The sequence below is a fragment of the Emydura macquarii genome, unplaced genomic scaffold (assembly GCF_026122565.2).
Source record: "Emydura macquarii macquarii isolate MOO-44397 ecotype Brisbane River unplaced genomic scaffold, CSIRO-AGI_Emac_v2 contig_2457, whole genome shotgun sequence".
Taxonomy (NCBI): Eukaryota; Metazoa; Chordata; order Testudines; family Chelidae; genus Emydura; species Emydura macquarii.
The window spans coordinates 945,521-958,863 of record NW_027132594.1 but is presented as its reverse complement, the minus strand read 5'-3'; the positions used below and the strand labels follow the sequence as shown (position 1 = coordinate 958,863).

The window sequence follows — 13,343 nt, the reverse complement described above, 5'->3', positions numbered from 1 at the left end:
TTTATGGCTATATTTTAGTGTTTAATGAGAAGATCTAATTAGCATTTTAAACTTTAAAGAAATCAAGTCGGGGTGAATGAATGTAGTTAACTGCAGCATAAACACGAGGGGTTAAAGATGGGTAGGTTTTATTGATTTTTTTACCATTTCTTGTCCGCGCTTTCCAAGTTGTGTTGTAGACATCTTCATAATGTATTTGTGGATCTGAGATGACCATATGAACTTGGGTACAGACTGAGAGGGTTTAAGATCACTTTGTCTACACACGAGCTTCCTTTTCATATGGGACTATGATCGCATTTCTGTAAATGTCTGTTTCTTTTGTGCTAATATTCTCTTAAATCTATAGTTGTTGTTATTTTAACTGTTCTCTCCTGCAAACTTGGTGTGTATGTGTTTGTGTGTAGAATATCCAGTGTATATATGCATTTGGCATACCAAGTCTTTTATACACAATTGCAGAATTGCACCTTTTAATGTAATATTTAGTTTTACCTTTTGTGTATACTATTCAAAGAAACGTACTTAAAACAGTTCTCAAATGGTTCCAATAGTTTGTTATAACTTTGCATTCAATGAACTCATATTTTTAGACCAGGTATGTATGTAAATACAGCGTAAGATGTATTTTATAAAGATTCTGAATTAAACTTGTTTACAGAATGTAGAAAGCTTATTTATATTCACTGAATCAAAACACATACATCCACATTCCTATATATGTAATAAATTTCATGTTCTAAAATTGTAAATAAATTTTTAGGATTATGAAGTATACAAACTTCTGTTTTGTACTTGAGAATGTAATGCAGATTTCCTGTCATGAGGGCAACTTCTAAGATGAAGCAACTACTTTCTAACTATGCTTATTTGCAAAGCCATGGGTGCAATGGTATGGATCTTGCATGTGCATAGTGAAAATTTTGTTCTGATAAACTTGTGTATAGTGAACAGGCATGTACAAAGAAATATTTTCCTTCCTTCACTTGCAAAAATGGTACCATTTGATGAAAAAGACAGTACAGTTGGAATTACTCGGTGTTGCCATATAATTGCTTTTAGTAGGCAAAGACAACATGCAGTTTGACTTCCGCATGGAAGAAACTACTACCTTTTCTCTTAAGTTGTATTTCAAAACTACACGCCTGAATTTTTCATACTCCACTGAAATAACGAGAGGTTGCATAAAAGTTATTATCATTTAACCCTCAGCACATTTTTCTGGCTTCTCTTTTCATTATCCTGCAGCCAGTCTTCATAGTACATATATTTTCTCTGCTTGCTCCCTCCACTTGTACACAGTTTCTGTTCAAAGATGAATCCTGATGTTGGTTCAGGTACAGAGGCAGGTACTGCCTATCTCACTGGCTCCCACCATAAAACAAATTCTGTTGTATAAATGGAATCCTATAGCTTTTGTCTGCAATACCTGATCATCTCCAAATGCATTTTTATAAAGTGACAGCAATACATTTTTAAAGGTTCTGTCCCCATGTCCATCTTCAACTATAGACTACCAAAAAGTGCTTATTTGTATTGTGTATCTATACAAGCTAAAACAGCTACCTCCTGGTGCTGGAAATTGTTCCGATTTGGGAAAAGTAAGGGAGGGTTCTGCTGTCATAAAGACAGTTGGTTACAAAGCTTAGTCTCTCAGTAACTCAGTATTTTAAGCTATTTTTTTAATATTGAAAAGTAATGTTTAGAAAACTGCTTCAGTTTTTGAATAATTAAAATTTGAAGAGCACAGCTATTTCTTCAGCATCAGATAAGCTCTGCTTTCACCTTGAAGCATTTAGGGCTTTACACAAAGGTCACTGAAGCCAGTGAAAGTATGACTTAAGTGAGCTTTGGACCAGGGCCTTTATTTTGGGTACATCTACATAGATTAAAAAAAACTTTGGCCTGCATCAGCTGACTTTGGCTGATGAGGCTGTGGGGCTGAAAAATTGCTGTGTAGACATTCAAGCTTGGACTCTGCGTAGGTGCAGGGTCTAAGAGCTTAGACTCCAGCCTGAGCGCAAACATCTACACAACACCCCTAACCCCATGAGTTTGAATCAGTTGACCTAAACCATCTGTGGCTATGCGAAAAGGGTCTTTTATCCGTATGTAGATGTACCCTTAGAGCCCAATTTTCAGATGAGATCAGCATTGTTCTCAGCGCATTCAGATGATTTTCCCATATCTGGCTGCTTTCCTGAGGTGCTTAAATGGGAGCTGAGCTCTTTAAACATCTTGCCCCAATTGTCACTTCCCCACATTTTGGGTTTTTACAGTGGCACCACAAGAGTAGAGGCTTTCCTCTTTCATCCCAGTAGATTCATGAATAGCATCTTCCTCACACCATCCTCCAAGATCAGCAAGCCATTCTTAAAATAGCATATTGAAAAATAAAATTTAGCAGTCACCTTGATTACTTAGATCAAATAGATATCTAGGATTTAATATTCAGGCACTCTTGCATCTATAGTTGCATGTAAACTGCGTAATTGCTTATCTTAATAGAAATTCTGCTGCTCACTGTTCCTTGTATGCAAAGTCAGAAATAGGATGTTGAAAATAAGCATAAAATTGCGTATACATTGTGAATGAGGGCATGTCAATACTACAATATAAGCCCCGGGTTTGAACTAAGGCTCAAGCCTAACCCCCCTTCTGACTACACACAAATTGCGCTAACCCAAGCCTTGGATGGAGTCCTAGAATCCTATAGGGATGGAGGATCCCAGCCTGAGTCAAGCTGGAACTCTAGGTTCAAGCCCTGTTGCTTTGCAGCATAGACACAGGCCTTCTGGATTTGTGCTGTGAAAGTCTTCCAAAAATAATCCACAATCCCAGGGGCTGACTTTCTTTGTCCGCTGGGCAGTCTAGTTTGGTGTACAGTCAAGTTTTCCCACACTGCACCATGAAGAAAGAACTAGAGCAGCCACATTTTGGGAGGGGGCTAGGATGCTGGACTATGGGTGATTGAAATTGGACCCGCATGATGCAGTGTAAACACTAAAGCCCCAAATTGGGATCCAGGGTTGAAAAATTCCTAACCGGAGGTAATAAATCAATATAGAACAGATGCTCAAGCCCTAGGTTAACAAACCCAGAGTCTGCTAACTTGAGTTCTATTAACCCTGTACTTTCACTGCAGTGTAAACATGCCCCAAGTGTCAGAAATTTAGGCCGCTGATGTAAAATGAGGTATAGCAAAGAAAAAGTGCTCACAAAGCCCTTGCTGAAAGTTGATTTTCAATACAAGGCTGTTGATAGCAAACAAGAGAACTGCACTTTGTAAGTTTTGTAGAATCTAGAGTTGGAAAAGAACATATTTGAATAATTAATTGAAATATTTGATTTTTTTAAAGTTCAGTTTTATTCATACATATTATTTCTTATTCATGAATATTTAGATAGCCAATGAATAATAATGGAAATATTCATGTATACCAAAAATTTCAGCCTAATGTGATTTTTGTGGTACACAAATCCTTTTAAAATATTTGACAGCATGAACTACATATAACTCAGAAGGTAATCACTTTAGATACATGCATTTGACTCTACAGATAGCAAGTGGTAGAGTCTTATTAATCACGCACACTTCTAAGAAGATTTTTTTTTTTGCGAGGCTGGCAAAGAGCATACAAATACTGTAGCTGCATTTAGTATAAATCCATTTCTATTACTAAAAATCAGCTAGGCTAAGATGAAGAGGAAAAAGGGATAACTAGAAGTCAAAGGAGCCAGACTGCAGGCAACAACTGAAATTCCTACATTCTCAGCCCAAGAGAAAAAGGGCTGGGTGGGCCACACCTTCCTTGTTTAACAGGGAGTTTATTCTTATTTTAAATGGAAACTGCTACACAACTTTAAGTAGGGGGCCACAATCATCACCTCCATAACTTCAGGCACTCAGGGCTAGATCCACAAAGGGATTTAGCTGCCTACCTGTCACTTTAGACAACATTTAAATGCCACTTGGTTCTGCAAAAAACCCTATCTTACTGTCACCTAACACTGTAAGTGCCTAAATTGCCTAAGTGCCAATGTTTTTGCCAGTAAAGCCATCATACCCACCAAGAGAAGCTTACAAGCTATGTGCAAAATTGCTAGTCCTGATGCTATTGAGCTGCTTAGTGTCCTAGTGCGAGTCTCAAAATAGGCATTCCCCTGCCTATCTTGCCTGTAGGGCCCAATCTGGTAGGTATGCTCTGAGCCTGCCTAACCCACATAAAAAAGAGCCAGAGGCAAACAGATTAGCAATTTTTATGGCTGGCTCTGTGCATGTGCATCCAGTAGGGGACTCACCCGGGATGTAGAAAATCTTTTTTCCAAATCCCTATTCTGCCTTTGTTTGAAACTTAGGAATTCCTGAGTTAGAGTGGGGACTTGAACCCATGTATCATACCTCCCAGTTTAGGGCCCATAGGCCCAGGCCATTGGGTATTCTGGGGTGGGTAGGTCTCAATCTCTTCTGTTGAAGCAGTTCCAATTTGTGTGATAATTCAATATTAATTAAGCCAGACAGAAATAGATTCTGTAGCTTTGTGATCAGAGCACTCACCTGAGATATGGGAGACCAAGGTCAGGCTTTGCTCCAAATCAAGTAGAGCAGGGAGTTGAAACAGATCTACTTCCCAAGTGAGTACCATAACCACTGGTCTATTGGGTATAATGGGGTAAGGGCTCTCTCACTTCTTTCCGGTTTTTCATGAAAAAGGGCTGACCTGGCCTAGGCACCTAACTCCAGGAAGAGTCACTGCTGAGAATCCGTAATGACAAGAGGTGCCTCTCTCTGCCTTGCAGTTAGGCATCCAACTACCTTTAAGGGGGAGGATTTAAGAAATATTAAGGCTAAGGATGGAGCCTACTGGCTAGCTTAGACGGTTCCTCTCCCAGCTTGCTGGTTTCTGTGAATCCCTTTCTTAGGCACCTAACTGTCCCCATGCATTGTATAGGGTGCTTGGGTAAATCACGATTAGTTCAGTATCTAACTCATGGTTGGTTCAGTTCAGAATACCTCCAGGGCTAGTCAGGGCTGTGTCAGGTGATTTCAGCTCTGGGAGGGGATGAGGTTGATTCTATGTCCCTTCTGATAAGACAGTCCTGTCTGATCCTAAATTAAATTTACAGTTAATAGTCTTTCCATGAATATTCAGTTTCACTCTCCAGGCATGCTCTGTATCATCACACCATGACACTTTGTACCACAAAGTAGCACCCTCCAACCCCATATTCACCTCTGTCATATGTTTTGTACACTACATGCCTTGTGAGGTATCTGTTAACTTTTAAAAAGTCTCGATTTGTTGAACATTAACATTCTGTTGCATTGTGTGTACTATCATTATGTGAAGTTATGAGGTATTACTATATGTGTTACTGACATATGTTGTGAGGTTAGGAAACTCCCACAGTTAGCCTTTCAGTTGCAACAGAGGGCAAAACAGCCATTGATGGCTCATCAAAAAGAATCTTCTCTACCAGGGACTCCTCAAAGAAGGCGCACACGTAATGAGAACAGCTTAACTCACGTCACAGCAAGGATCTTTCTATCAGCTGGAAGAAAGTATAAAAGAGAGACAGTGGCATCATCACTTGGCATTCTCCCTGCAATCTCAATACCTCGAAGATCGTCTGAAAGATAAAGACTTTGAATTTGGGAGATTGGTCCCAGCCCTGTGTACTGAGTAACTGTAAGCTGCCTGTACCATCTGTTAGGGTGAGAGACTGATTCAAATCTTGCTTAGTCTGTTAAGTTAGAATTTAGACTGCAAACTTATTTTTATTTCTTAGGTAACCAACTTTGATTTCTATGCCTGCTACTTATAATCACATAAAATCTATCTTTCTGTAGTTAATAAATCTCTTTTATATTTTATCTAAAATAGTGTGTTTTTGGTTGAAGTGCTTGGACAAGCTCAGCTCAGATTACAAAGGCTGGTGCTGCATGTCCATTTTCCTATGAAGAAGTGAATTTATTAATGAGCTTACATGACCCAAGGGATCCTTGAGCAGTGCAAGACAGTATATTGCTGGGGAGGTAGGGGGACTTGGCTGAAGCCTCTCTATTGATGGTCTATGAGTAGCTGGGAGATCATTCATGTAACAGTTTGGTGTGTCCCTGCTTGTGGATGGCTGCACAGTGCAGTGCCTATTAGAATCTTGGAGCTTGACATTAGCATCACAGTGTGAGACTGCCTAGGTTGATGGGTTTTGGAGGGCTCAGTAATCCCACAAGCCAGTTTGGGCCCCAGGAACCCCCTCACACACATCTATAGTAGTCACTTCACTGACTGACCTAGTGCAGCAAACTGCTGCAAAATGTCCATATTGTTTGCATTTATGACATCTTGCATCTTCGGCTAGACAGACAGACACACACATACAGCCCTTGGGTTATGAAATTTTCCACATCTTGTGCATTTAATCTGAATGACTTTGAAGTTAGCCTGGCACTTTTTGCTCATTGCCTCGAGGGTTTTATGATAATTACTTTTAGTAATCACATTGTGTCTCTAAACTTCTAAGCTGGTTTCTGTTTTTTTACATTGATTCTGTCTTATGTTTTGATGCGTCACTTTGTTGTTATCTAGATAACTTGTGTGTAGGGTTAAATATGTCTTTAATTGTAATTGCTATGAAAGGCTTTTGATTGAGTCCAATAGCTTGTCTATCTGATTTTTTCATGCTTTACAGTCCCAAATCACAATTTTTTGCCAAGGCAGGCAAATTTTTTTATAAAATATTCAACAGATTCCACTACTTCTTGAATTCTCTGGTGAAAATATGCTCCTTCATAAACCATATATCTCTGCGATATAAAGCATGCATCAAACATAGCTGGAAATCTTTCAGTCATCACCATGACTCTCATTAGTAAAGGGAGGATTTAAATATATGCTTTGCCTGTAACCTATATAGCATGAAGATGATAGCTGAATGTTTCCAGTTCCCTAGAGTTTAGTAGCGATGTGAAATCTTGGCACTGGTTCCAGTCTGTCCACTCTGTTTAAAAACTGAAGTTTTCTGAGGGCATTGACGAGTGGCATGCTGATGAGATTGAACCTGCAGCCAGTGCTGCTTCCCTCTCCCACTTCTGTGTTGCAACCTTTGTTCCTGTTTTTCTTGTCTCTGTTCTCCTCCACTGCCAGTTAGGTTCCTTTCCTTCTGACACCGTCGTGTACTCCTTGTACATGACAGGTTACCAGGCTGCTATCAGGTCAGGCTGCTGTACCAGCAATCGACTGGCTACCCAGCTTCCATCATAAGAGAAAGACACACGCACACACACCAGCTGACTTCTCGTTAAGATACCTTACTGCACCGCCAGGTCTGACTGTTACCGGCTAGGGTAATGTACGTTACAGCTGCAGCTACCTAGCGGCTGGGCAGCATTACAAGTTTGGCAACCCACTGCCGACTCCACTAAGCACCTGGCGAAGGCAGTGGTGTGTGCGTGAGAGAGAGAGAGAGAGAGAGAGAGAGAGACCACGCTACCCACAAGCAGGGATTCCCGCCCTTTTACCCCTGCCCCGCGCGAGTCTCGGGGACCCTAAAGCAGGGGCAGGTAGCCCCCACTCATCGGGGGAGCCGCCCCCCAGCTCCCAGTCGTGAGAGCCAGTGTTGGGAAAGAGAGAAGACAGACGACCTGCCGCCTCGCACTTGGCTTGGACCACGCTCTTCTAGGAGGCGCGGGCGGGCGGGCAAGAAGAGTATCCACCCTCCCCCCCTCCCGCGGCCCTACAGCCGGTGGGAATTGCGGCCCGTCGGGGTGGACTACTCCGCCCTCAAAGCAGCCCAGGGGCGGTGACGCATCCACGCGCGCGCGCGCGCAGCTCCTCCCCCACCCCCCTCAGACGTTGGCCTTGCAACTGCGCGCTTCCTTTTTTCCTCTTTCACCCGCCGGGAGCTCGAGTCTCCCTCACCCTCGCGGTCGGTTCCGTATCCGGCGTGGTTGCGTCACTTCCTGCTCACGCCGGCGCTCTCCCTTTCCCCCTCTCCCCGGACCCGGATGGTGACTGGTGGCGGCTGCTGGGACTGTCACTGAGCGGTTCCCATCCCCGGGCCTCTTGTCCTGAGCGGTGGCAGCAGCCGGGAAGATGGCTGCTGCTGCGGCGACGGCAGCGGCAGGGGCCTCATGCTCCTCGGCGGCGGCGGCCGCTGGCTCGGTCTCGGTCTCGGTCTCGGTCTCCGCTGCGCCGGGCCCCTGCGAGTGGCTGCTGCTGCGGGACGGCTGCCTGCGCTGCGACGCCGACGGGCTCTGCAGCCTCTGCTACCACCCGGCTCTCAACGCCATCCTGGCCGTGACCGCCCGCGGCGCCATCAAAGTCATCGACGGTACCTCGGGGGCCACGCTGCAGGCCTCGGCGCTCAACGGTGAGTCCCGGCCCGGGGGAGGGCGGCGGGTAGCGGGGCCGTGAGCGCAGGCCCTGCTCGGGGAAGTCTGAGGCGGGAGGTGGCCTCGGAACCAGCTGGCGCCGGGCTGGGGAGCCCGCGGCCCGGTGGCAGGTGGGGAGGATGCTGCGATGGGCCGGCTGCCGGCATCTTCCCTGGCGGCTCCGCCAACCGGCTGAGGGGCGGGGGCGATGCGGCGCCCGTTTCGGTTGGTTCCCAGGGCCCCGGCTGTCCTGTGCCTGGGGATAACTCGAGGTGGGGAGTCTCCCCCTAGGCCCGGTTCTGGCTTGGTTCCCGTGTGCGAAGAGACTGGAGATCCCAGCCAGCTCCGCCGAAACGGGCCGCTGCCCCGTTCGAAGCCGGTGAGAACGGGGGTGGTGGGGGTTGCGCGTGGGCGGGCAGGTGGGGGTGGGCTCAGCTCGGTATTTTCTCTCTCTCTGGGCTCCTTCTGAGCTTTCCGGCCTCTGTTGATCAAACCTGATAAATCGCTGCTTTCCTTGGAGGCTTATGGGTAGGGACAGCACCGTGACCAACGTTGAGACTTCCTTGTTCTTGTACAATTAAAATACAGACCGTTTACTCAGCTGAGGTGTCAAGGAAGCATCTGTATTGGGGTATTAAAGGAATAAAGCTTAACAGTTGTGAAACAAATTGGATTACATGATGTAGTGTCCTTGATTTCTTTTTATATTAATTTAGTTCTTGCTTTGTAAGTAATAGTAGCACACAATGAAAGCTTCCAGTTATTAGTACAAACCGGGTAGACTGTACAGGGCTTTATTTTAATCCTTATTGATGAAGATGCCAATTACTGGGTGAAGCTAATTAAGTCTTGATCTAAACCATTAAAAATCTAGATATTAAGTTTATGATCTAGATCATGTCAGTTAAAATTTATTTTAGGTAAAAAAGATGTTTGACTTCTGTTCCAAATGAACTTTAATATCAAATGACTTCAGAAGGGTGTTCGAATCTCAGTTTTTCACATACAAAGGGTTCCCTGTGTTTCTGTGCTCCTTGATTCTCTGTTTTTACCATTATGTTAAACAACTCTAACGATTCACTGTATTTGTGGGCATAGGAGTTTAACACCTTCTCTAATAATTATCCATGCTTTCCTTTGTTTTGCTTTTCTGTCCTGGTTAGGAAATTGATATTTGGAAAATAAATTCCATGTATGACGATTAGATCAATTTCCCAGTTCATGAATTATCTTTCAAACATCAATAAAACAATATTCGGACAGAATTTCATAGTTTGGGGAAACAATCTTTAAAATACAGAAATCTAATTCTACTATGTTACTATACTTCTGCTTTCACTGTTGACCTTAAAATCATGTAGTTAGACTTTATTAAGACAACTTTCTTCTTTTGAAATTTTGATTACTATCAGTGGAAGTATTGATGGCAGTATATAGAACTTAACATAGTAAAGTCAAGTCTTGTACTGATTTCCCACAAATTTTGCCAGTTAGGCTTGGGTAGTAAATACACTTTCTCATTGAATATTAGCAATTAAATTATAAGATCAAACTTTGCAGATGAGCAAAAGTTAGAAATCTGCACTCGGTTTCCTTTTAGACATTAAAATAGAGAATTTCTAAAGGGTAAAGGTTTCAATTCTTAAGTCTCTCAAACCATTTACTAAGGCCTTGTCTACACTAACACTTATGCCGGCAAAACTATTGTTGCTCAGTGGTGTGAAAAAATATATCCCCTGAGCGACACAATTTTTGCTGACATAAGTGCTTGTGTAGACAGCGCTATCTAGGTGGGAGAGTGTCTCCCGCCGACATTGGTACCACCTCTCATTTTGGTGGTTTTATTATGTTGGTGGGAGAATTCTCTCCGGTTGACATTACTTGGCTACACAAGCCCTGGTACAATGGCACAACTGTATTAAATTTTTAACTGTAGACCAGCCCTAAGTATCAGAGTTTCATCTGTGATGACCCATCAGTGGCAACACAGTTGCAGAGTTGCAACTCTGTGCTTAATTTGGCCTGGAGAACTTTTATTTATTTATTTTATTTATTTATTTATTTATTTTTTGAGTAATTGTCAACATGGATTCCACTTTCAGTGTGCATGTGCCTGAGATCAGATTCTTTTTGGCTACCAGTGTCTGTTTGGGTTGCACCTATGCCCTGGATTTTCTTGTGCCCTCTCACCTCCGAGTATAAGGGGTTGAGCCGATCCAACTGTCCTTAGTTCCTTCTTACTGCCCGTAACAGAGAGATGGAACCCCTGCAGTGTCTGCTTAATCTGTGGACTGTATCTCTTGTTAGGCTAAGCAGAGGTAAATGTTTTTTGCTGTTTGTATAGCACCTAGCCTGGTGGGATCTTGGTCTATGAGTAGGGTCCATAGGTGTTGTGCTAATACAAATTAACAATATTTTTTGTGTACACCCATTGGCAAAAAGCTCTTGTAATAGATATGGGGATATCTCTTGTACCAGGACCTCCGCCTTAGTGGCTGAAACAAAATCCCTGGGATTTAAAGCCCTTTTGTCAGGCTGCTATCCCATGCGGCGATGGGCACTCCAGGTGTGTCTTCCCCTTTGGAAAAGTTTCCATCCCTGACAGGTACTCGATCTATTGCTCCTTCTCCAAGAGGATACACAAAGCAAGGAGTGCCCGTTTTCAGAGTCTGAGGCAAAAGATTCTGCTAAGATTCTGCACTTTTGACTGATGCTTCTGTGAACTGAGGCTCTATACTGAACTTCCAGGTTCACTTTTCATGAGATTGAACCCCTTGACTACTGAGTATGGCAGAGCTCACCCACCACCCTCTATTGTCATCAAAGAAGTGTAGGAATGTATATTGTTCCCAGCGTGAGTGTAGGCATAGGTCACCCTTTATGAGGTCTAGTAGAATGAGACACAAGGTCAATCATGTCTCTGCCCCAGATTATGCTTCTCTAATGAAAGACAGTTCACTGCCCAGAGCGGATCCTTGTGATGTATCAGCACTGGCTGCTCACCAACCACTCAGCACTGCCAGAAACCGTAGTCTTCATTTCTTCTGGTAGCAGTGCTCTTAGTATTGATAACCTTGGTTCCCATAATGCTAAGCTCCTGCACAGACTTTCTCGGTACTCGTGGTGTTGTCAATATTGAGGGATCTCTGTGACCAAACAACCAGAGACACGTTTGCACTCTTCATTGCTGTTCCTATCTGCTCTTTTTAGAATTGCTACTGCCTTGGTCCCAGTGAATGATCCTGTTCAGGTTGCAGGTGGAATTTGAGAGAGCCTATCAGTTGTCGAAGGGCAAACTCCCTTCCCTGCCTGGAAGAAGGGTTTTCATTTTCTTCCTCCCCTTGTGAACATATCAGGGAGATGTCTGCTGCGCCTCTCTCCTTATTAGCTGTTTTGATCTGGAAGAGAATCCAAAGATTGCTCTGTTGGCCATATTGGACTCCTTGGAGTATGCAACCAACTAGGACAACTTTCTCTGACACCCTTTACTTCCCTTGCCTTCCCTAAAGACATCAGGTCTGTTTAGGAGGGTCATTTTGATACAGTCTCTCAGGCTGCACCAGCAGGAGCATGACAGCGAGGAAGAACACCAGCAACAGGTGAAAAATCAATTGATTCCAACATTATAGCTTCCTTCTTGCCTTATGAGGCAGTTATCCCTTCTATTCCTAGCCAGCTGGATGATTTTAGGGCCTTTCAAGACTCTTATGAGGCATTGGAGATTCTGATGGAAGTACTGCAAGAAAAATCCCACAAATTACACATTTTGCACTCCTCCATGCCTGTTAATGAAGGATTGTTGGAACTGTCCAAGTATCTCTGGCAGATTCCAGTATCTGGGTCCAGACAGTTCTGGCACTTGGATCTGGTGAAGCTGTCAACACAGTTTCTGTTCACATTACATGTTCTACCAGGTATGGTTTAGCAAAATAGAGGTCAGAAATTACACCCAGATCCAGCATTGCTATGTCTGACAGACTGGATGCTGGTTGGTTAACTGCAGTTGAAATAAACTGTTCAACTGAAGTCCACAACATTTTGGCATGTAGCAGAAAAACTTATACTAGACTGACTTGTGCAGCAGAATAGAAGAGGTTTTCTATTTGAGCAGCACAACATCACCTGTCTCCTTTAGAAGTCCCTATTTCTGCTATTCTGGGCTATCTGCTAGTTGTAAAACATTTCAGAGTATCCATCAGCTCTCTAAGAGTAAGCTTGTGTGCAGTATCTGCACATCATTTTCCAAGTCAGTCATACCGTATTTTCCCACACTACTCTTGAATGAGACCCTCAAGGAATCGATCTAGTTTCCCTCAATCATGGATCCCTTTCCTTCCCGGGACCTCAGCATGGTGTTAAGTGACTTGATGGGACCTGCTTTTGAGCCCCTTGTGACCTGTTCTTTTTACTCATCTGTCTGTGAAGACCGTCTTTTTAATAGTCATAACATCAGCTTAGTGGCTAGGGGAAATTCAGGTCCTTATGGCTGGACCACTTTACATGGTGTTCCATAAAGATAAGGTGACTCTTGGGTCTCACCCCAATTTCCCCACTAGGATTGTTCACAATTGTCATTTAAATCAGTTGATTTACCTCCCAGTTTTCTTCCCAAGCCATATTCAAACCAGGGGGAGACCCAAACTGCATACCCTTGATGTGGTCAGGGCCCTTTCATACTACCCGGATGAGATAAGGCCCTTCAGAAGTTTCCCTAGGTTGTTTGTAGCCTCTGCAGATAGGGTAAAGATTGTCCAAATGGGTATCTAACTATTAGATCCTTTTATGAGGTAGCTAGCTTAGATCCATCTGTGTTGCTTAGCGCCCGTTCCACTAAGACTTAGGAAGCTTCTTTTGGCTTCTCTAAGGATCATCTCTATTCCAGAAATTTGGACAGCTGCGGTACATGGTGATCAGTCCACACTTTACCCAGAACTGTTCCTTAGTTGAGGCTTCAAAACAAGATGCCCAG

General features: G+C 43.6%; 1 protein-coding gene across 1 annotated transcript in view; it reads left to right on the top strand.

Moving 5' to 3' along the window:
- Positions 1–7,849: 7,849 nt before the first annotated feature.
- Positions 7,850–13,343, top strand: part of BIRC6 (baculoviral IAP repeat containing 6) — a 354,060-nt gene continuing 348,566 nt past the window's right edge. The window contains exon 1 of the mRNA XM_067562654.1: positions 7,850–8,373. Coding sequence (XP_067418755.1) covers positions 8,097–8,373 — 277 coding nt within the window. The 5' untranslated portion in view covers positions 7,850–8,096. The remainder of the gene's footprint in view (positions 8,374–13,343) is intronic.